This window comes from Sorghum bicolor, chromosome 5 (genome assembly GCF_000003195.3).
Source record: "Sorghum bicolor cultivar BTx623 chromosome 5, Sorghum_bicolor_NCBIv3, whole genome shotgun sequence".
NCBI classification, from domain to species: Eukaryota; Viridiplantae; Streptophyta; class Magnoliopsida; order Poales; family Poaceae; genus Sorghum; species Sorghum bicolor.
The window spans coordinates 6,291,235-6,314,836 of record NC_012874.2 but is presented as its reverse complement, the minus strand read 5'-3'; the positions used below and the strand labels follow the sequence as shown (position 1 = coordinate 6,314,836).

The window sequence follows — 23,602 nt, the reverse complement described above, 5'->3', positions numbered from 1 at the left end:
CCCACATGTGGATATAGGTAACCCAACATGTAAAATTTAACCTAGCACATACAGGTACAAGATGCTAACTGTCGGGTACGTACCATTGCATCCATAGGTGGGTACAAATGGGTTTTTCCTGTATTAGCGGAGGGGCGCCAAGGGGGAAACAACTGCCTCTTTTAATCATTAACAGAAGCGGGCTCCTTAAAAATGCCACCTCTGAGATAGTTGTCCTAAAGTGTTTGCTTCTATTAATGAAGCATTAACAAAGGATGTCATGTTAGGTAGACCACGTCTATTAATGGATTAATAGAGGTGGTCGTCTTAAGGCGATCCGCCTATGCTAATACTCTATCCATTCAATTCTCAAGGTAACACAGGTTGCAGCGGCGCAAGAGTGATGAGAAGGAGGAGAGAGTCTAGCTAATGTCTAGACGCAGGCCGCCTCTTCTCGATAGGGCTAGTAGAGGAAATGAGTTGGGCTTGTCCCCTAAGCAGCAGATCGAGCACTGGAGCTGCTCCGTTATTGTCTAATAGCTTGGGTTGTTGGCTATTGTGTCTCTCCGCTCATTTATCAGAGTCATCTTATTAAAAAAAATTCTCTAAGAATCGGAGTCATCTAAGTTAGGGACAACTATTTTCACCTTTTTCCCAAGCACATATGCGGCTTCTCTCACCGTCTACATACAACTTATTTCACTGGCCGAATTAATTTTTTCTTGATCACTGCGTACGATCCTAAAATGACTCCGATAAATGAATGAACGTGGGGAGTATCTTATTTGGCTCATGAACTGGCTGCTTCGGTGGTTGTATATTTATGAGCTGAGACTTGAGCTTGGCTTGTTAAAAGAATATACAAGAGACAAGTGGAGATGAGGCAGCCGCAAACCAAGTAAGCTAACGAGTTACAAGCTTTTTTATCCAACCCTAATAATAACCATTACATTTAAATTCCCATGTAAACAACATAGGCCAGAAAAAAACAGAACAGAGTACGGAGCTGGGGAGCCAGAGAGGATTGAAGTAGAAGCAACAGGAAGATGACAACGGTTAGGCCAGGGTCAGACAGAGGTCCTGCAGATGTATGATGGATCTAGGGATTCTACAATTTTCATGTGGGTTTTCAGGCCATTACCAACAAAATTTTATGCAGTTTATTAGCTCAGTATATATACTTCTACAGTGGTACCTCCCGTACCAAATATAAGCGTATCTATTAGAAACTATTGTTTGTTAAATATTTTTAGGGATATCTATTGAATCTGGGAAACTGAAAAGGTTGACATATACTCCTATATTTTATATAAAGATTCGTTATGGAAATTACTTAAAATGTATACATTTTTTCGTTCAGGAAATTATATTATCATAGATTTTGCTAGTTAAATTATTATGTCGAAGACCTTATAGTATCCTCATTAATGCAATTGCGTGTTGTGTAAAATGGAGTACCAGGTAGACTTGTCCAAATGTGCCTTCACCAAGTTTTCGCTCCAGAGAGAAATTGTTAGTGATTGTTCTTAACACTGGGAGAGTGACATCCGTTGGCGTCATAGCTGCTGCCGTGCTGTATATGTAACTCGATATCTTTGCTACTGTCTCTGCTGGTAACAGAAAAGTGGTGCTCCATAAGCATGGACGAAGGAGAGGAAAAGGGAGAGTGAGAGAGAGACAGAGGTGTTCGATTTACCAGCAGGCAGTACTTGCTCTGCTCCTACTCCTAGTCCTCCACCATAAGCTGGCACCGTGATCATTGGAGGTTCCTGCAAACAAACCATTCATGAGCAACAACAACAACGGATTATATATATATTTAGCACGAACAACATGAAGGACAGAACTTTACCAAACACTCCATCGGACAAGCTTGCTAGGCTCCAATCCAAACAGACAATAGTGCAGCAGCTGAGATGAGGTTTAACAGCTTCTGTGTCAGCAGCGATGGGGCCGGTGCGAAGGTGATGAAACTACGCGTTTTTTCTACTCGCACGTGCTCATGTATATATCTCTAAATTTAAGGTGTATATGACCGGACGAAATGTATATAGACGAAGTATATGATCATACTAGACCATCTAAGGTGGTATATATGTTAAGTATGCATGCATACATAGAGTATATGGTTATACTTATAGTATATAATATAGTAGTGGCATTTTAGTAATATATTAAAAATATGATTTTTTTTTTTGAAAAAAATTTGCGTGGTAAGATCTAGAGTATCTTAATATGAGTATATAAACATACTCAAACCGATAAACAAGTATGAACATATACACAATGTGGTTTATTGAAGATGAGAGTAACTACACGTACGTGCAGAAAGGAATTTCCATATATATATATATATATATATATGATTTTTTCAGGGAAATTATATTAACAAATAAATCAAGATAAATATCAACACGTAGCAATATTGTGGTCTTCATCTATCCCATCATTAAAGCTAGGAAATTAGAACGTGGATGGTGCGAGCAAACAAACCTTCTTTATCTAAACGGGTAACCACAAATATTTGATTCTGTGGGTTAGCTAGGATTTTAAGATATGGTGGTCTTACCTAACATAATTATTTTGAATTTTTCTTAAGTGTAACACTATGTTACACGGATACTCCAAGAGGGGTGACGTATCCGTATCCGATACTCGTCGGATACGCGGATACGGATACTCGGATACACCATTTTAGTGAGTTTTGTTTTTAGAAAGTGTGTATCCGCGTATCCGATACGTATTGTATCCGATACTCGTACCCGTACTCGTGTAACGTAGGTGTAACATGCCAACACATAAAAGGGTAGCATTTATCAAAACACACAATACAAAAAGATTGAAAAGATCTTTTGAACATCATAAAATAAATAATAAGGTTTTTAATTTGTAAGAGTAGCATTAAATATCTAACTACCTGTACCTGGTAAAACACACAAGGACAAATGATAATGTGTGATTGATATACCACCCTCTAGTAGTACCCCTGATACGATATGATTGCACAAGAGATGTATGCAAATTAAATAAATATACACACAAGATATGATATGAACAATTCTCATAACTTCCATCATCTGAGAGCAGTTAGATCAGGCACCATAATTTGGACCCACAGAAAGGGTAAATTTGTTATTTGACACTTCCATCATCCTAGATGAGCTAGTCTCAGGGTTCCAGAAGAGGTCTTCAGGAGTTCTAGTAAAACTATTGTATCTTTTCTTTCCTAGGAGATTGATAATTAAATTTAGTTATCATCTATTTAATTTGAGCAATTACATTGGGAAATTTACTTGCATTATTCTAAGTTTAGATCAAAGTAGTTTAGTCAAGGCTTAGCCCTTTTTATCTAAAACTAGTTCTAGTACAGGTCCCTCATCCACTGCTTATTATTTACTTTGAGTTGGTGCCTTGCTTTGACGTTAAGTTAATAATCAATTCTGAAGAGTTAAATTAGCACCTCATTTAGACCAAGAGAAAGGTTTGATGCCATGTACATAAGAAATCAGCTAGAGTGTGAAAGCCTCATGTTTGGTTTGGTAATTGAGACAACTAGTGTGTACCACTCCAGTGTTAAGCTTGCATTAGGGCTTCATAAATCATGCCTGAGCATCTTACCCCATGTGCATTGCATCTGTGCTATGATTTTATATGCAATTAAAATATGGATTCAATTATGCTAATTACTATGTTATGCTTTAAATTGCTTGTAATGCCCTAACTTGATTGCTTTGTCCCTAACTTGAATTAATAAATTTTTAGTAAAATTTTTGGAGCAATAGAGTTGAAGAATTTAAATTTATTCCAAAAGTCCCCAAAATGGATTTATTTAAACCTAGAACTAGCTTTAAGTTGTAATTCAAAATCTGTTTGGATTTTTGGGTTGCATCTTAAAGTAAAGTTGTAGAGAATTTTATTTGGAGCAACTTTTATTTCTGGGGCAACATCTGAAAATGATTTTAAACTGCTCAAAAATATGTTTGAAAATCTTTGAGAAAAGAAATTTAAAAAAGAAGAAAAAGAAAAAGGGGAAACAGCCGGGCGCCTAGCTGGGCCGGTCGTCCGTCCTTTCGGCCTAGCCCGGGGTGGCTTCCCCCTCCTCCCGCCTTGCTCGCGCTGTCGCTTGCCGCGTGGCACTCGCCCACCCTCACTTGTCCCCCTCGCCACTCCCCTCTCCTTCCCGGCCACGGCAGCAGTGCTGCATGGCCACTTGCACTGCCCGGCCACGTGCCATTGCTGGAGCGAGCCGCGCACGCACCTTCGAGCACCCACCTTCGATTGGGTGCGTCGATGGCTCCACCTCGACAAGCCCTTCCCCATGCTCCCTCTCCCGACATCCACATCAAGGTGAGAGGCCAATCTTGGCCGGATTCCGCCACCGCGCCATGGCTGGAGCTCCGGTGAGCTCTTGGCTCGCGTCGGTCCGCTTCCCCGACCCCCTTTCCCACTCAGTAACGTGCGCATCATGTTCGCCGCACCCCCACGAACCTTGTGCGCACCTCGGCTCTCATTCTCTTGGTCGAAGACGGCTTGCCATCGATGAGCATCGCCACCGAGCGCCGTTGTGCGTCATTTTCACCGCCATGGACCTCCTCGAACCCCGTTAGCTAGCGCATAACGTTCGCCTCACCGAGACGAAACCCTAGGTGGCGACTGCACCGCCGAAAACCTCGCCGATGGCGAGATCCGGCCGGTCAACGGCCGCCGGAGCACTGGGGTGGCTGACGAGTGGGGCCGCTGACCCTAGGTCCCACGGCAGTGTCACCTCGGGTGTAGATCTGGGTACACCTAGCATTTTCCTCTCGATTTTCTTAAATAAAGGTTTTCAGAAAATGATTTAAAGCTCGAAAAATCCATAACTTGAGTTCTAAGGCTCCAAAAAGGTTGAAACAAATTTTGTTGTACTCCATAAAAGAAGATCTACAGTTTGGTGTAGTTGCATGTCATGTTTGAGTATGTTTTCTGTGTAGATTTATTTAATTCATGTATTTGTTGATTTCTTGGAAAATGCATAGAAAATAGGATATAAGTCTGAAAATTGTGATTCTTGTTGTGTAAAAAGATTTATAGTGAATTAAATGCTTGCATGTCAATGGTTTATGATTTTTAATAAATAATCTGTACATGCAATAAATCTGGGAATTTTTGTGGACCTATCTTATGTTAGTAAGTAATTTAGAAAAATATGAAATCTGTTGTTTGATACTTTTCCATGAGTAGGGTATTTTCCATCATAGAGAGTAATATGTTTGTGAATTCTGTGTGGACCATGATACTTGCCCAAATGCCATGAAAATTTTATGGTAGGCTTAAATTGTTCTCTGTAACTTACTATAATTTTTGTAGAAAGGTAGAAATGTATGTTGCTGTTATAGGCCTAGTAGTTAATAAATAATTAAATAATTGCTATGCATGGAAGTTAATACAACTAAATAAGTTTGGTGTATCTTCAAAGCATTCTAGTGGCTTGCTAGTTTAGTAGTAGCTTGTAGAAGAGAATGCAATAGATGGTTTACTTAGGTTACAAGTTCTTGGATGATGTTGACTAGTTGGTAGAAGTGTCATAGCTCTTCTCTACCTAGGTTACATGTTCTTGGATGATGTTGACTAGTTGGTAGAAGTGTCATAGCTCTTCTCTACCGAAGAAGAAGTATGCACTTACTTCATAAACGTTATGTCATATCATGGCCATCCAGCAATCATCTGCATGATCCCGCACCACGAGCATCCTGTACCTCCGCTCACTTATGCATACGCATCATACAGGCTCGCAGGAGAATGAGATCGTGAACGGATCCGAGGAGTAGGAGGAGACCCCGGTGCAGGAGCTTCCGGAAGGACACGAGCCAGAAGAAGAGCTTCAAGAGTGCCCGATCACTAGCCTAGCTCCTTTGAGAAAGGCAAGCCCCGAAGCATTCTAAGTCTCCCTAACTTCTGCTAACTTATATTGATATATCATGATGGTTGTTGTGTTGCATTAAGTTATAGGAGTTTCTTGACACCGTTGATGCACTGTTATACCTTGGATTACCACCTATCTACTTACCTTGTCCTATGTAGTGTAAGCTCGAAGTCTATGCTGAGCTTGCTTAGCACGATACAAGTCGAGTGGTTCCCTGTCACCTGTGAGATATAGGTGGACACCAAAAGGTGTAGTTGTTTGATGCTATCATGGGAAGTAACCAAGTGTGGGAAAGGAAGTGGAGACCGGGCAGAGTCTTATGGGGGTGTTGGACCATAGTGGTTCTGCCTGTGTTGATTAAGGACCGATCATTGACGGCCCTCCTGTCATGTTGAACGCATGCCCCACACTTAACTTTAAGGATAAGTCGTTCTGATCATGAACCCTGAACACTATCCAGGCCAGGAATCAAGCCACCATGCGCTGTATTGGTGATGGTTGAGGAGAATGACGAGGACACGGCACACAACCTTGGTATACCTTGGGTACATCGATCGCTAGAACGGTCCTCGGGTACGGGCGGTGCCTGCCAAACCCACGAATTGGTCCTGGTTAGTGCAATATGGTGACCTGTAGCTCACTTAATCAATGAGTGTGGTTTGTGTGGGGAATAACTCGCCAGTTGGTTAGAAATCGATTCGCATCGCCATTGCTCCTGGATAGTGAGCACTTGACTTGAGCTTCATCCTCGTGGTTAGGACTATAAAACAATGTGGTTATGGTATATGATGAAGTGAGAATGTTATGCAAATTTGGTACTATTATATTGAATCAACTGATTGCTATAGCATAGGTGCTAACCTAGATGACAACAATATTACTTAACTTGCGCTAAATAAAAGAAAGGGTTACCTAGTTAGTAGCTTAAGATTTTTCTGCAAAAGTGTGTCTAGCTACCCCACTATACAACCTTTCATGATCCCTTAGATGTCATTTATTTCTGGTTTATGAGGGATAAGTCTAGCTGAGTATATTCTCGTACTCAGGGTTCTATTCCCATGTTGTTTTGTAGATGGGCAGATGTATTATGGGTATTGCATCAACTGCTTATACCCAGTGATGGGTGACGACTAGACCAAGGGCATGGTCACTCAATCTCATCTTTTACTTTTGTGGGAATGATCAGACTCTGGCGCTGTAATGAACTAAGTGTGTGTGATTTTCCAAAAACTGAATGCTTCTGCTACATTAAACCTAGTTTGTAATAACTATATTTGAACTCTGATGTACTTCTGGAATGATGCGAACTCTATGTAACTTATGGATGGTGACTGCTAAACTTATTCCAATCTTAGTTGTGTGTGTAGAAATGTTTGAAATCCCTCGACATTTCACAAACTACCTGGAGTATATAGGCTTAAGCTCGATAGTTCGACTGCGCAAATGGTCGCTATTAGGCTTAATCTATTATAATTTGGATGGTTATATTACATAGTGGACTAATGTTTTGCTATGTGTTAACTAAGCTAGGTGAAGTCCACAACAAGATTGTGAGCAAGGCTAGGAGATGCATGAGGGGTGATCAATCCAAATGGAGCAAGATCACACTTGGAGAGAAGATGAAAAGGTGAAAACAGGCCGAAGGCAAAAGTATATGTTAGGGGTTTTGCTTTCACCAGCCAAGACAAAATAGAGTGCGTGGTCAAATTTAGGATAGTTGTAGTATTAAGATGGGAATTGTAAAGCAGACATGGTTATCTAGTGCCACTAGGTGTTGATTTACATGCATATGCGTTAGATCTAGTGCGTGTTGAGTAGCACGCATAAATCTTTTTTAAAACACGATGAAGAATGGTAAAGCATGGCTTAGATGTTTGGCAAAAGAGTTGAGAGTTGGCATGCTTGCCACTCAGTGGTGTTGTTTAGCATTCACCGTAGTTTTCCAGTTTTGCATTGAAGGTGCCACCAGAGCTCCTCGTCAACATGGTGGTGCCCACACCTTGCCTTTCGGTGTAGGACCAGGGAATGTGCAAGACGGAGAGGTGCACCGGTGGGATCCAATGCTGGTTTAGCTCTATGTGTGGGAGAATTCAAAAGCTCCATCAAAGCCATCCAGTGTGGTCATCAAAGTTGGCATCAGTGCATTTTACCATAGAGGTTGCAAAAACATGACTTAGAGTGCTAACATTCATCGGATCGCTCTGGTTTGCCATCGGGGGCTGGACTGAGTCTGGTATAGGGAGAGGGTGGTCCTTGAGGCTTCACCAGTCATGCTCAACAAAGTTGTACAGTGTGGCACCAGATTTGTTACTAGAGCTCAAGTTGTCCGGCCAATGGCTATCTTTTGAGCATTGGAAACTAGATATTCTATGGCTCTTTGGTGTGACCTCCAGTGCACCACCTGAGATCTCTAGGGCACCCGTAGCCTGCACAAGTTGAGCGTATTGGTTGCAATTTTTAAGGGCTTATAAATAGCCCTTGTGGTTGGCCTTGGCCACTCTCTTGGCACTCCATACACTTATGCACATCCACTTAAAGCTAAGAAACACACTCTACTCATTTGCATGACTTTGGATCACATTTGGGTGATATTAAAGAGGCTCTAGTGCATTTGCATCGATGATTTGCATCTCACAGCACTAGTTGAGTGTGGTCACTTTGATTTTCCTATTACTCTTGGTGATTGCCATCTCCTAGCTAGCTTTGAGCTTGGAGGATTGTTGAGGGGCTTATGGTGATTGTTTGTCGCATCTAATCGAGTTGATTGAAAGGGGATCCTATGCTCATTCTAGCGGGAGATCGCGAAGAGCAACTCTATTAGAATGCTCGTGGCTAGTTGGAGTGCTTCTTCTTGTGTTTGATTCTTGCAACACCTAAGTTGTGGGTCTAGCTTGAGTGGATAGTGAGTGCATGAATCATCACATTAAGACTCGCCACAACCAGGACATAGATTGTTGCAAGCAGCCAACCATCAAGGATAAATCTTTGGGTTCATCTCTTGCCCATTTTGGAATAAACCATATCTTGAGCTTGGATGCATAATTGCTTCTGGGGTAGCTCTTGAGTTAGTTGTAGTTTTAGTGAGTAGAAGTAGCTAATTAGTTGCTTCACTAGTTTAGCTAGAACTAGAGTTGTCTTTCTAGTAGCTCTTGTGTGGTGAAGTGAACTAGTGTATAATTCAATTGCTACTACTATTGTTTAGGGGGCTTCCTTGGGTGAACTAGAACTATTGGAAGTAGTGACTTTTATGACTTGTTATTTTACTAACCACCTTGGTCTGGTGTTTGAGTTTGTAGTGGTAATTTTTAGGTTATTTATGCCCCTAGCTATCTATGTTCTTTAGAGTGGAGCCCTAGATATGCTAAGACCAAAAGGGAACTTCCAGCCCAATGGCCCATGCATGTAATAGGTTCGTGAGTCACTCCCTCTATTTTAAAAAGTAGTAGATCATTTTATTTTTAATATAAGCAAAACTTTCACTATTTTTAACTAAATTTATAATAAATTATGTTCATTACACCAACATAGAAATATGTTTTTATAGTATATTTATTTGGCAATAATGATGTTAATACATATTTTTTATGACTTGGTCAAAGGGACGTGTTTGGATGTACTAAAGATGATGAGAATCTGAATTCTGAATCTTAATACAAAAAATAAGGTCTATTTTCGTCCACGGATTATAGACTGAGATTATATTATAGGTGGTTGAAGGTGTTTTACACACATTATGGGGGTGTTTGGGACTGCTCCATAAACTCCACCATGGAGTAGCTCCATAGAAAACTAGAGTTTGTGGAGTACCTCTTTATGTGCTCTCACATCTCCACCCTTTTTCCATAAACTGAGTGCGTAGAGCTGAAACTGTTTGGCTAGAAAACGTGGAGCGGTGATGAAAAACGTGGAGCAGAGCAGTCTGAAATACCTCCTATATCCAAAGAATAGAGTGGAGGTAGTAGATAGATAGATTCGTACACTAGTGCTTGGATAAATCATAATTTCTAGCGATCCAAACAGATATTTAGAGAGGACTTTGAACTAACTAAAACACACTAAAATTTTGAATGGAGGAAGTATTTATATTACTCAAAAAATGGTTTTGAGGTAGTTTTCGTCACATACATTAGCCGATGCATAGTCATTGGTGAGAAGACAAAGGCTAGAGCTTAAAGGTACGCCTAACGAGTGGACCCTAATTAATTATTTTTTCTAGTCGAAAATATAGTCACTTTTAGATTTGCATTTAGTTAAATTTTTGGACTATGACTATATATTAAAAAAATTATGTGGATTAGCACCACTTCAGACATTGAGAAAAATACTTTGATAATCATGACTCTTTTCATTAACAATAATATATTCTTAAAGTAAAAAAAACTACCCGTGGAGGTATGGCAGCCTACGGGTCTTAAGAAGAAGACTTTCTTACGCAAGTCAGACAAAACTCTTGAACTTCTGTCCACCCATACACAGTGTGTCACCGGGGCTCCTCTACCTACCCATAGACAGTGGCACGGATCACGTGAGACTCGATTGGTCTTATACACGTGCTTTAGTGTGGACTAGGTAAGACCTCGTTTTGTTGATCCGGTTTGGGTCTCTGGAATGATTACAGATGGATTTACTTGACTAATTTGTATGGAATATTTTCTGGGCCAAAATCATAGCAACCGAACGCAGCATAAAGGGGTTCTTATACATCTCTACCTAGCAAAATGCGTTCCGTCGGGCTCGAATCTGGGTCACCGCGCGGTGCGACGTGAGACGGCTAGACACTCGCGTCTTGCTATATTCTTAAACTATTAATGGTCAAAGTGCCATACTAAAAACAGTGTTAATTCATAACGAAATTATATTGACGGTCAAAGAAGTTCAGGCAATCTCTTCTCTCTCTCTCGCTGAAGGAACTAATGTGAGATCGGAAAACTTTTCTACGAAAAAATCAATCTTTGAGAAACTTTTGCTGAATGAGGAGAAACAGCTTTTCTCTCAAAACTTTGAGAAAGACTTTGAGTCTCTTAAAATTTAATGTGATCTAAAACCATTGCCAAAAATGGAACCTCACCTGTGGTGGCGCCGGCGGCAACCAGAACAGATCCGGCCGGCGGCGCCTTGTACTGAGTACTGACAGTCCGAGACTACAGAGATCGATCGAGACTGCACCAAAGGAACGGAAAATGAAGGAAGGTGAGAGACATCAGACATGGTAGGACAAGACGTCGACGATCATCCTCACCTCACCTACAACAACGCCTCCGTCAGTGTGGCGCCGTACGTCGGCAGATCTAGCGAGCGAGGGGCTGCAGAATGAGCACCGAGGACTGCGCGCGGGGAAGGAAATAAACGGGCAGCAGCCAACGAACTTCGCGTTCACTGGACACGGACGAGCAAGTAATTAATTTGCTGTCGCTTCGGGACCCTCACAGGCGAAGACCGCAGGAAACGAAGTCGCGCGCGAGGACGCCCCCGACCTAACCGCCACCAGCATCTTTACAGTCTACACTACCGTACTGCTTCTAGACGCCACGAGTGGAGAGATGGAGTGTGAACGGTGAAGGCGCAGGAGCCCTCTGTTTATGCACCACAATAGAATAGAAATTCTAAATAATTCTAAAAAAAATTAATATTAAAGTCACATTCATATATATCATCATCTCATCTCACACTATAAAATAACGAGTTTTTTTGAAGGAGCTCTCCCTCTCTAATAACCGTTCTATCTAAACGTCGTCCTAGAAGGCCAGACCCACTCCTCCCCCGTGACTAGCGCACAGTACAGTCCGACGAAGCTATGTCGCCCCGCAGAGGCGCTGACACACTAGACACTTCATAGATGATTCTGAAAAAAAAAAGAAAAGAAAACAAAACAGACACTACATAGATGCGCCGCCATGAGCTCTCCCACACCTCACGCATATGTTCAGGGATCAGGAACAAACGTGCATCATTCACTAAATGTTTATTACTAATGTACATCCTCTATCTATTTTATTTCTTATCTTTTTCATATGTATAAGTTGAACCTCCTAAATAATGTCATTTACTGAAATCCCTAAATTTGCAGTTAGATTATTATTTAGTTACTAAATATAATATTAAAATATCTTTAATTTAAGTTGAACCTCCTAAATAATGCCATTTACTGAAATCCCTAAATTTGCAGTTAGATTGTTATTTAGTTACTAAATATAATATTAATATCTTTATAGCGTATCACGGTCTCATTGTTTTCTTGAGAATAACGTATCAAGTATTTGATTGATATGTATCATATCCGATAGTCATATCCGTATTCGAGCGATATTTTTACTCAAAGTCACGTTTATTTTAGGTACATCAGTCAAATATGACTTCTATTCTCGATCTGTGCCGTCTTTTTTCCTTGGACTCCTGAGTCCTGAAGACACACATACAACTAAAAAGACTAAAGAGTGGATAACTTTTGGTGCGACAATTGTTTCGTTTGTCCGTGTGCCACCATGTGCGACCCACCTCCTCCACTGTCCAACGAACGAGCGAGAAAAGGAAAGGAACAAGCGCTAAAAAAAAATAAATCATCATTCGGCTCGCTCCCCATGCTCCATCCACGCATGCGATCATCACAAGACGCCCGCCATCACCGCAAGCCTATGACTGATAAAGGAAAGAATTGCAGCGAGAAAAGGAAGGCATCGCGCCGCCTATCTCACTTGTGCTACACCTCCCGCTCGCTGGAGAAGGGGATTTTCCACACCACGGAGTCAGGCGACAACGACGACGCGTTCACCTCCCTCATCCCTGATGACCTCTCCCTGCAGAACGAGGACTGCCGCTACCTCCTCGACGTCACTGCCGCTGCCGGCCATCCTCGGACGTCTAGAGGACACGGGAAGAGCGGAGGATGCGAGCAAGGATTTGGGATTCGGCCCGAAAGGCCCGAAATTCAGTGGTTTTCGTCCAATTCGGACAAGCCCGAGAAAGAATTGAACCGGCCAAATTATTTCGGCCCAATTTGAATTTTCGGCTCGGCCCAAGGTCCCTGCTGATATCCCCTGTAACTATAAAAGCACGAACACAACCCTGGAAACCCTAGGGTTTCATATTTCCTCCTCCTCTTCGTCTCTGGTCAGCAGCGGCGGCGGCTCGCCTAGCGCGGGCGTGCGGCCTAGCGACCAGCAGGTGAAGACGGCGCCGGATCTCCCGTTCCACTCCACTCCTCCCCCATCGTCTCCCCTTCCATTCCTCTCCTCCCCTACAGGCATATCCCAAATCCCCAATCCTCCATTGCTGCTGTAGTTCTTCATTCAGTGGTGTCATCGAAACCAAATCACTGAGCTCTGGTATGTTCGTTCGTCCGTGATGAATGTTGTGCAATTTCTGTTGTACGTTGCTTCAACCATTTGATATTTTTGAAGCTCATCAATTTTGGCTGCAGGTGGTGCTCATGGAGATCCGGCGCGGGGTGGGTAGCAGTAGCAGCAGCATCACCTAGATGAGGGCCTGTGCAAGCGTTGGCCTTGGTGGTGCTACAGATGGCCATCCAAGGGCTGCAGCACCACTGCCGCCGCCACCTGCAGGACCAGCAGTAGCAGCAGCTTGTCAAGGTATATGTAAAACAGAGTACCCTGTTTTATATTGATAGAAATCATAACTGCATATCTCTGATTTGTATGTATAGATCAGTTTATTTGTGGTACAATACACTTCATGAAGCTATAGCTAGCGTGGTGGTTCTATTAATATTGTATCATCAAATTTAAGCATGACCCAGTTAGATTTATTATTTTATATCATAAAAGTTGAGGTATCTCTGGCAGCCATGTTTAGACTTCTACTTTCTGCTAGATATGTCTTGTAGGCTATAATTTTTTGATGGACCTTTTTGTTGTTGTCTTGGACCGTTGCAGTGTTCTATCTAGAATTTCAGTGTATGCCAAGTATGTTCTGCAGGCAGTGTTCTTGTGATGAAATGATGACTAATGGTCCAATGGACATGTTATTTTTTTAAGTGATTCTTTCATGAACTGATGACTGATAAATTAGTGAAGTTTATATTTCATCAGGTTTTGTTTTTTGTTTTTTATTTTTTGCAAAACTGCTAAGTGGCTTAGCTGCCTATTTAGTATACTGATTGTATATAAATCTGTTCTTTAGGTTTATATTTTTATTAAATGTTTGTGGATTGCTATGATTAGAAAAACTTGCATTGCTCTAGACAAAATTTTGAAATTGTTAATTAAGTTTCCATGTTTTTAATTTCTGGTATTTTTGCTTCTGGAATGTAGACCATAATGATGGAGACATTAACAAGGTGTGGATGCATGGCTCAAAGCTTGCTGGTCAGGGTTTCAAATGTGGGTACTGTGGGACTACAAACAAAGGTGGAGGTGCAACAAGGTTTAGGGACCATCTTGTGGCTGACTTCCATTCTTATTTTGGTAGCTGATTGGTGGTTTCAGTTTGGAGGAGAAGTGCCTACGTTGCAGAAGTATGCATTGCGTATTGTTTCACAATGTGTTTCATCTAGTGGTTGTGAGAGAAACTGGAGCACTTTTGCACTAGTGCATACAAAAATTAGGAACAAGCTTGGTTATGACAAGTTGCATAAACTTGTCTATGTGCATTATAACTTGAAGGAGCGTATTCGGGAGGATAGTGGATACCAACAGAAGGACAAGGAAGTTGACACAATGGTGGTGATGAAGATGAGCCTGTGGTAGCTGCACCAATAGTTGACTTAGAAGCTTTAGATGAGGAAGATGGTAATCCTAATGGCCGTAGATCTGGAAGACTGCAGCAGAAAAGGATGAGGACCCAGAGCCTATCTACTCTCTATGAGAGAGAGTAGTAGGACTCTTGTGTCAGGGTAATATGCTTTTGGTACCTATATATATAATAGTTGCTGCTTCTATATTTATTATCCTAAATGATAAATCTTCTATTTCGCTGGAGAGCAATACATAGGTGTCAATAAAACCATCTGAAATTTGATAAATGGTTGTTTCATGCATGTTATTTAGGTACAGTCTAGCAGCGGTTCTCCAACAATGGTTCTGGAGGTAATTTTTTGGTGTGTACATGGTGATGGGTGGATGACTGCCATGAAACACAAAGGTGTCAGTGGCAATTGACAATGCTTGCTGACATGTTCTTTTGCGTTGCTTACTTGTGGGCGACTTGATTCTGTTAGTGTATGTATGGCTGGCTGGACTGTAATTAAAGTTCTACTCCATTGGACTATTTGAGGAGTGATGAACTAGACTTCATGTGGCCTCTGATTTGGCCTCTTTGTATTAAATTTGGATTCTGAACTATTCATGGAGTTCTATGAACAAACTCCTAAGGACTGTTGTCTAAATATTGGTTGTGGGCTATTGTGAAATTGAATCTATGATAGCTATAGCCTTTAAAGCCTTGATTGATATCATGTTACATGTTTTAAGCTGTTTTATGTTTTTTTTAAAAAAATTCGGATAGAATTTGTCAAATTTCGGTCAGATTTCGGTCAAATTTCGGTCAAACATGAAAATTTTGACCAGTCAACTTAACTGAAAACCAGTCCGAAATTTCCGAAATTTCCGAAATTCGTCAAATTCGGTGGGCACCGAAATATTTTGCAGTTTGAATCCCAAAACCTTGGATGCGAGTGAGCACGAGATCCGCTGCGCCCGAGCCGGAGCCACGTCCGCCATCTCCTACTCGGCCTCGCCATCACCATCGCTGCCCTGCTCGCACTTGTTTTCTGCCTTCGAATCCAACCACAAGGTGCGTTGCTCATGACCGTACCACGCGGCCTCTCCGTGCCGCGGATCTATGTGGGCTCGCGTGCCATTGGCAACGAACTCTGTTGTGGTAGAAGCTGTCGCGTGGCTCCTTGAGGGGAGTTCACGAGGGCGACTGGAGAGGGCACGGAGACGGATGTGAGGAAAGGCGGAGGAGGCTTCACTGCCCCGGTCGCGGCATCGTCGGCCTCCCGCAAAGCTCCGCACCAAGATCTCCCTATGCGACGTGCTTCTCGTTAGATCCGTGACCAAAATTAGGCGCAAAGTCTGGGAGACATCAGGGGCAGGCTGGCTGCACCGACGCTCAGCTTGTTTGCGGGTTCCGCGTCGTGAGAGATGCTGATGGTCGCTGGTGTCGCCATCGAGCCATGGAGGAGTGGCCTCCTAATAACCCGGCAGCACTTTTGCTATGTTTGCTGGAGCACTTTGCTATGTTTGCTGGATCTTTTTGTGTCCGTCAGACCGTCATGTCTTCTTTCTTCGTACTGTTCTTTTTTAGATGTTTATTAGGTGCTTTTCTATGCGTTTGGAATTTGTTTCAGACACGAAATCTAAACACGACAACACCGAGTGTGATTCTAATTTTTTTCGCAAGGCTCCTTGATTTAGATTATTATCAGAACTATAATAATTAGAGTCCATGCATGGACTATAATAATTATTATTATAGTTCACCTATAATTTATATATTTTTATTAAGATCCGTATCGGTGTTTTTTATCAACTCTCACAACTAAAAAGAGTTTTTACAATCCCTTTCTTCCTCTTATCCCCAAGGCAATGAACGGAGCGGATAGGAAAGGAGGGCCCTTTTGCTACTTTTCTTGTTTCCCTGCTTTCCGAGATGTCGTCCTCGAGCATGCATCGCAAAATGGACCTCTTGAAGCTATGACGATCTGGACCTCTCTATTTGTTTTCCAATTTTCCTCAAAATGTCCTGGCTGTTTGATCTAGCCATTCTTGCAAGCTTTCTTGGTCTCTTAGTGTAGAGGATGATAGGTGGAGACGATGAGTGACGGGAATTCTGTGCTGAATTCAAGGGGCTAGCCGAAAGTAATAACCCTCGCATCGAATCTCAATTTCTCCCCTCTCTTCCTCTGAACTGATGATCCACGCTCCTGTTTCTAATCTAGATGTAGTGGGGGAAGTTTAGTTTCAGGAAAACTGGCAATCTAGATGGTTGTCCGGTCATAGTTTATCATAGGATTTTGCCTAATGAATTCGTACTCAATCTGGTAGGTATCTACCAAGGTGGTTCTCAAAGGTAGAACCTCCTAATGCATAACCATACAAATCCCAGTCCATCGGCTTCATAAATAAGATTTATCACCCAAATGTATATTCCCCCACATTTGTGTTCATAGTTCTTGAATCATGACCGTTACTATTTTCTGTATTTCACAAGACACTCATTGTCATAAAAGAGTACACAATAAAGCATTTCATTCTGTAGACACCAAACAGTGGATGTATGCACTCTTCACATAAAGTTGGGGATCATGGACAAATAAATACCTAAATCTTAGCCCTATTCCTTTCACGGTGAGTATTATCCATAATTGTAATGGTTTATTTTTCTGTAAACAGAGTTCTGAAGAATCTTAGCCAGAGTTCTGAAGAATATTGTGAGCTAAGAATATTATGAGCTAAGATTCTTTCTAAACATGAAAGGATCTTTAGCCCTATTATGTCTATCATTTTTTCTGATCCAGTAATTTTTCTGTAATGGTTTTGCTGTTAGCATGCTGTGATCCTAAACATTCTTTCTAAACCTGAATATTTGGAGATATGCTTTGTTGTTTTGTCGAACTAGCCTTTTTGGATACTGAATCCTATTATTCTAGCATAGCTGACATAATTCATATGCCTGAACCAGGTGATGCCCAGTACAGAGAGCTGAGTTCAGGACCTCAGTTCAGGCAAGCACATCGACACCAGTATTGCATTAGTTGAACATGTAAGTACCTAATCAGGTAGCTTATATCTTCTTTGTTCAAGTTGAAGCAAATAGATCAGTACTGATTCTCCCTTGTTGTTAGTTCATCACTGAAAGGATCAAGATGTCCAAGACGGAGGGTGAATTGGGCTTCTCTAAAAATTTAAGCAACCTATAAGCTCCAATTCAACCCCTTGTGCCTAGTGTGACTAAGAGAACTACCGGATAAAAGTTTTGCAACCTAGTTCCAATCCTATTCTAGCAAGGCAATTCTAAGAATGTAAAAGCACAAAGTAAATGCTAGAATGTAAAAGAGTAGTGGAAGAAAGTGCTCAGCGATGTTTTGCCGAGGTATCGGAGAGTCGCCACTCTCCACTAGTCCTCATTGGAGCACCTGCGCAAGGGTCTTGCTCCCCTTGATCTGCGCAAGGACCAAGCGCTCTCTATGGGCTGATTCTTCGACACTCCGTCGCGGTGAATCGCCCAAAACCGCTCACAAGCTTGACACGAGCCACCCACAAGAACTCCGGGCGGTCTTCGTGCCTCCAATCACCACCGAACCGTCTAGGTGATGGCGATCACCAAGAGTAACAAGCAAAGAACTCTCACTTGACCCAAACAAGGCTCTAGAGAGTGGTGGATGCACACTTGACTCTTGGAACTCACTAGAGAAGGATTCTCTCAAGAAATCACTCAAATCTCAATCCTCTCTAGGCTCTTGCTACTCTCTTGCTCCACAACAAGTTTCTCTGATGTTCAAATGTGCAAGAGACCTCTCATGGATGAGGTGGAGTATAAATACTATCCACGAAGTCCAAAGGTCAGCCAACCGTTTTCCACTGAAAACGGGGTCACCGGACGCACATTATGTTGCACCGGACGCACTGCACCGAGCGTCCGGTGCTCCACAACGGCTAACTGTACTTGCTTCTGACAGGTCACCGGACGCTAACTTCCAGCGTCCGATGCACCGTCCGGTGCTCCGGGGAGTTTTACATGCTCCCTGCGCATGGGACTGGACACTACCCGGTGCGTCCGGTGCTCGGGCAGGTTTACAACCTCCCTGGGTATGCGACCGGACGCTGCCCGGTGAGTCCGGTGCCAGCGTCCGGTGCCTAACCCTAAGCACCGCACTGAGCCAACGGCTAAGGACCTCATCGGACGCACTCACAGAGCGTCCGGTGCAGCGTCCGGTGCCCCCTTGGGCACCCTAACTTTGTCGAAACGCGATCGCTCCAAAACGAAATTGGTTCCTCTCGATCTAAGGACTATCTCTGAGCTGCCTAGTGCTAGGTTTACCAAGTGTGCACCACACCTAAACCTAAAGCCTTGCCTAAGTCAAGCTACTAGATCAAAGCCCCTCTTAATAGTACGGTCAAAGGAAAACAAAGTCCTAAACTACTCTAAGTGCCCTTCTTCACCATATGGCACTTAGACCTAGTCTAGTCTTGACGATGTCCATCCATCCTTTGAAAATTGAAACAATTTCCACTATTAAGTAGGCATGAACGTCCCTGTCCATCGAGTACCTATTTACCATGACCTTACCTATGACTTTGCCTCTGCAAAACACACGTTAGTCATAGTAATCAATATTGTCATTAATCACCAAAATCACTAGGGGCCTAGATGCTCTTTCAATCTCCCCCTTTTTGGTGATTGATGACAATAACCTCGAGTAAGAAAAGAGTTGAGGTTTTCAAATGACTTGGTTTCAATAAGCATGATACAATAAGAGCAAAGGGATTAGACATGCTTATATCAACCAAGTCCAACATCCTGCATCCAAATATGTGAGTGATATACAACAGGATATAAACACAAGGCTCATAAGTACATCAGAGTAAGACGCGGAAGCAAAGGTAATATGAGCCAAAGCACATGACATTAAGATATCACATTAAGCACAAGTCATGTCTCACAACCAAAGTGTATCTCACACAAATGCAATGCATAAAAGTAAATGTGATGCATGATGGAGTAGCACACATAAGAGTATCTCAAAAGAATAGAAAACCCTCTCTGGCTCCCCCTAACTCCTAACTCTCATACTCAGCCAAAAACCTAAGAAGACGGTGGAGGAGGCGAAGCAGCGGAGTCCCTCGGCACGGCCTCAAAGCGAGCTGCATCGTCTGAGCCGTCGGCCGTCGAGGCGGAGGAGGTGGAGTGACCCTCTGAAGCTGCACAAGCTGGCGAAGCAGTCCGGGTCTGCTCTGGACGCGCTGAAGCTGTCACTGGCTGTGCGGGCTGCTCGAGTCCTGCTGACGAAGCTGGCACGGACTCAGTCGCTGTAGCTGACGTCTCTGGCACTGTAGACGAAGGTGCTAGCTGCTCACACGACGCTACGGACGACGACAGACGCTCAGTAGTGGTGACTGGCGCCGTAAAAGCTGCAGGAGCCTATAGAGGTGGAGGCGTAGGGTCACCAGTCAGAGCACTGTAAGTGAAGCTGAGGTGCGGGTCTGTCGACGAGTCCAACACTAGCTGTGACGCTGACTGTGGAGTGAATCCAGAGCGGAGAGGTGTAAACTGTGGTACCTGCTCAAAGCCAGAGGAGATAGCACCCTGGGAGACCTGGTGCTGAGGCGTCGAAAACGGCTGACTTTGAGCGGGTAGCTGGAGGGGCTGCTGAGACTGACTCTGAGGCTGAGGCGCTGGAGTGGGGGGCTTGACAGTCGAGGTGCCTGGAAGCTGTATCTGTGGAATCTGAATCCCTAAGGCGGCCATCATCGCTGTCTGCTGGGCCTGGAACGCAAGCTGCTGCTCCTGAAAGGTGAGAAACTATCGCTGGAGCTCATCATGCCTAGCCTGCATAGCTGTATTGATGGTAGCCTGGTCCCTGTCTCTCTTCGCCTGCTCCTCAGCTGCTCGGCGCTGATCTGCCCTCATACCCTCTAATATAGCAAGTAAAGTGGGGTCTGAAGCACTAGAGGAGCCCCCTGCCTCGTGGTCGTGTGCTCTAGGGGGGAGGTCTGACACTGGCGGCTGATAGTCATCATCCGAGCTATCTGAAGCAAAGTCAAACTCTCCCTCAGCCTCAGCATCTGCGAAAGCCCCAATGGCTATGTCCTGCTGCTCCTCGGTCTCTGGTACTGCTGTTGTACTGCGAGTGCCCCTAGGAGAAGGAGGGGGCACCGGTCCACGTGGTCCATGAGGAGGAGCAGTAGCTCGGAGGTTGTGGTGTGCTCGCAGCATCTGCCTGGGGTCGTAGTGGGGGAAGACGGTGTCTGACTCTGTCAACTCCCTCTGTAAGTGAGCTGGCAGGGGCACGGGTCTAGCATGAAGAATAAGAAGAGTGATCCAATGTGCATACGGCAACTGACGCCGTCCCCTGAAGCTCTCTGAGATAGTGTCCTCAATCTCTGAGACTATCAGATCCCACAAGTCAAACTGAGTCTGTGAGATGAGGTGAGCAACGAGTCACTGCTGGATACGAGTGAATCCATCTCTGTAGCCTGTCCTGGGGTGAAGGGTCTTCCTCAACACAAAGTCGAGGATCCTGGCTGGACGTGTCAAGTCTCCCACTGTCCTGCTGGAGCCCTCTCCAAAAGGTGGACGGAAACAAGGAGCCACAAAGTCAACTGGTGGTATCTCACCACCGTGAGGACGTCGGGGAGGCTCAAAAAGTTCCCGTAGCACAGCTGGTGAATCCTTGTGGGATAAGCTCGCAGCCCAAGCACCTCTCTGGCCCTCTGTGCTGTGACTCTATAGTCAGTCCCTGCCAGTGCATAGTGGATATAGCTGTGATCTGGAGACACCCACACTGACGCGTAGAACTCTCTGACCCACTGCTCACAGTAAGTACCAGGGAGAGCTAGCAACTCTGGGAGGCCGTGGAGGTAGGTGAAGTACTGACGAATATCTGCCCCAACCACATTCCCGAGTATCTCAAGGTCAATAACTTTGCGATCTCTGAACTGAGACTGAGAGCGAACCAGTGCCTCATAGATGTCCTCCTGGACGACCGTGTAGAACCTGGCATCGGCTCGAGGATCCCTAGCAGCTGGAAACCAGGTAGGAAATGGAACGAACCACAGCTGCTGGATCTCTCTGGCTGACACAAGAGTGAGATCCCTGTGGATCCTGACTGGTCTCTAACGAGAAGCTGGTGTGCCTCTAGCTGGTGTGGCACGAGCAGCGGAGGTAGACTGGCCCTGCGTACCCGTCCGAGGAGTGGGCTGAGTACGAGTGTGGGTCGACCTCCTAAGGGGCTGCTCCTACTCCTGTCCCTCTGCTGAACCCTCTGCCTGAGCCTCTGTCTCTGTCTCTGTGTCTAGGTCCTGGTCCTCCTGAGCGGGATCTCTGACATTGATCCGGACACGCTGTCCTCCTAACATGATGGTGCCTGCAGGTGATCCATGACGTGCCTCGGCCTCAAGAACATCACGCCTCTGACGTGGCGTGAGATCGGCCCCAATCCTCAGGGCACCTGACAGTCCACCCCTCTCAGTTGCCTCTGCTGCTCCTGCAACTGCCTCTGCCACCTCTGCTTCTCTATCGCTGGCCTTATGCTTCTTGGTGGCCAACTTCTTGCCCTTGCCATTTTCTGCCGTGGATAGGCGACGGGGAGGATCACCTCCACCATCACCTCCTGGGGAACCTCCAGCGCTGGCTGCCGGACCACTGACGTTCTTGCAACGAGCCATCGCAAGAACAAACGACTGAACGAACGGTCGACAAAAAAAAACAACTGACAAAGGAGATCAACGCACTGCAGAATATAGACAAGATAGGGTATACATAAGCAAACGTAAAGGCTAGAGGTGAGAAAAACCTATAAAACGCAAGAACAGATAAGGAACGGGCGTAAACGGCTTACGAACCAAGGACGAGACGCGTTCCGGATGAGATATTGCGATCCAAGACTGCCGGAGAACACGAAACCTCTCCTCAAGGTGCTGTAGAGATGGAACAAATCAAATCACTGTCGAAAACAACAATCTAATTCATTCACACAAAAAATCAAACACCTAGAGGGCGAGAAACTAGGGCTCACCCCAAATCCAAGTCTTCACGGGTTCCTGCGCGAGGAGAGAGAGAGAGGGAGCCGAGGAGCAGATCTGAGCGCGGGGAAGAAAGCAGAGATCGCCGAGGACGCCGATCTCGACGGCCGCGCTGTCCACGGCGGCTTAGGGCACGGGGCGGAGATGGAGTCGGGGCAGAGAGAAAGAAAAACTGCCCGAGACCGAGCCACGGGCGCGGGTTATATGCGCCGTCTGTGGGGTCACCGGACGCTCTTAATGTGGCACCGGACGCGTCCGGTGACCACCGGACTCATGCGCAGAGAGGTTTGCAAATCGGCATTGCACCGGACGATGGCCACCGGACGCTGGCTTTAGCGTCCGGTGCCCTATGGCACGCAAGGTGAGCACCGGACGCTACAAGGACACTGTTCCTGCGTCCGGTGAGTGCAGTCTGGCACACTCACCGCACCGGACGCACCGAGACAGCGTCCGGTGCATCGTCCGGTGCCTCTCTGAGCACTTTTTCAACTTAGCACTACGCCCGACTTTGACCCAACCAAGTTCCATCTTCAAATACACACAAGTAAACACCAAATGGAACTGGTATGAGTGACTTCTCTCAAAACCTTAGGTTTTCACAATTATTTAGCCATAGGCTTAGTAGTTTTTATGAAAATAATTCGAGAAATCACCAAGGAGCATCATATGGCCATAAAGCTAGGGGTTTGAATCTCAAAGAGCTTTGAATGCTCCCCCTATCTATGGACGAACACAGCGGATGCTCAAAGAATAACTGAAAAGAAACGGTCAACTAACAAGCATGCACATGATATGAGTTGTAATGCAATACTTGAAAGTAAACTAATGCTTGTCAAGTTTGATCCAAGGTTATGCTTTTTCACACACACAAGGGGGTTATCTTAACCATGTTAGACAAGCCCTTCATGCAAGTTGTATTTTAGTTTTAGTATGCATGATATGCAAGGCAAAAACTAATTACAAGTTTCAACACACAACTTTTATCTTTTAGTGAAGTTGGAGAGGTCAAGCACATTAA

General features: G+C 44.3%; 1 protein-coding gene and 1 long non-coding RNA gene across 9 annotated transcripts in view; one reads left to right on the top strand and one right to left on the bottom strand.

Moving 5' to 3' along the window:
* The window catches only part of LOC8072760 (G-type lectin S-receptor-like serine/threonine-protein kinase LECRK4), a 42,744-nt gene extending 31,440 nt beyond the window's left edge, over positions 1 to 11,304 (bottom strand). For 4 of the 8 annotated variants that reach the window (XM_021461068.1, XM_021461072.1, XM_021461073.1 and 1 more), the window contains exons 1-5: positions 11,121 to 11,303; positions 10,950 to 11,041; positions 1,832 to 1,890; positions 1,676 to 1,748; positions 1,438 to 1,589 (exon numbers count right to left, since the gene is read on the bottom strand). In XM_021461068.1, coding sequence (XP_021316743.1) covers positions 1,438 to 1,589; positions 1,676 to 1,748; positions 1,832 to 1,843 — 237 coding nt within the window. In that variant the 5' untranslated portion in view covers positions 1,844 to 1,890; positions 10,950 to 11,041; positions 11,121 to 11,303. Of the gene's footprint in view, positions 1 to 1,437; positions 1,590 to 1,675; positions 1,749 to 1,831; positions 1,891 to 10,949; positions 11,042 to 11,120 lie in introns of all 8 variants that reach the window. The other 4 variants (XM_021461071.1, XM_021461075.1, XM_021461070.1 and 1 more) reach the window with 3 other exon arrangements.
* Positions 12,960 to 15,271, top strand: LOC8079720. The gene is made up of 4 exons (XR_002453651.1): positions 12,960 to 13,203; positions 13,299 to 13,467; positions 14,149 to 14,729; positions 14,884 to 15,271. It is a non-coding gene; the product is annotated as an uncharacterized LOC8079720 (long non-coding RNA).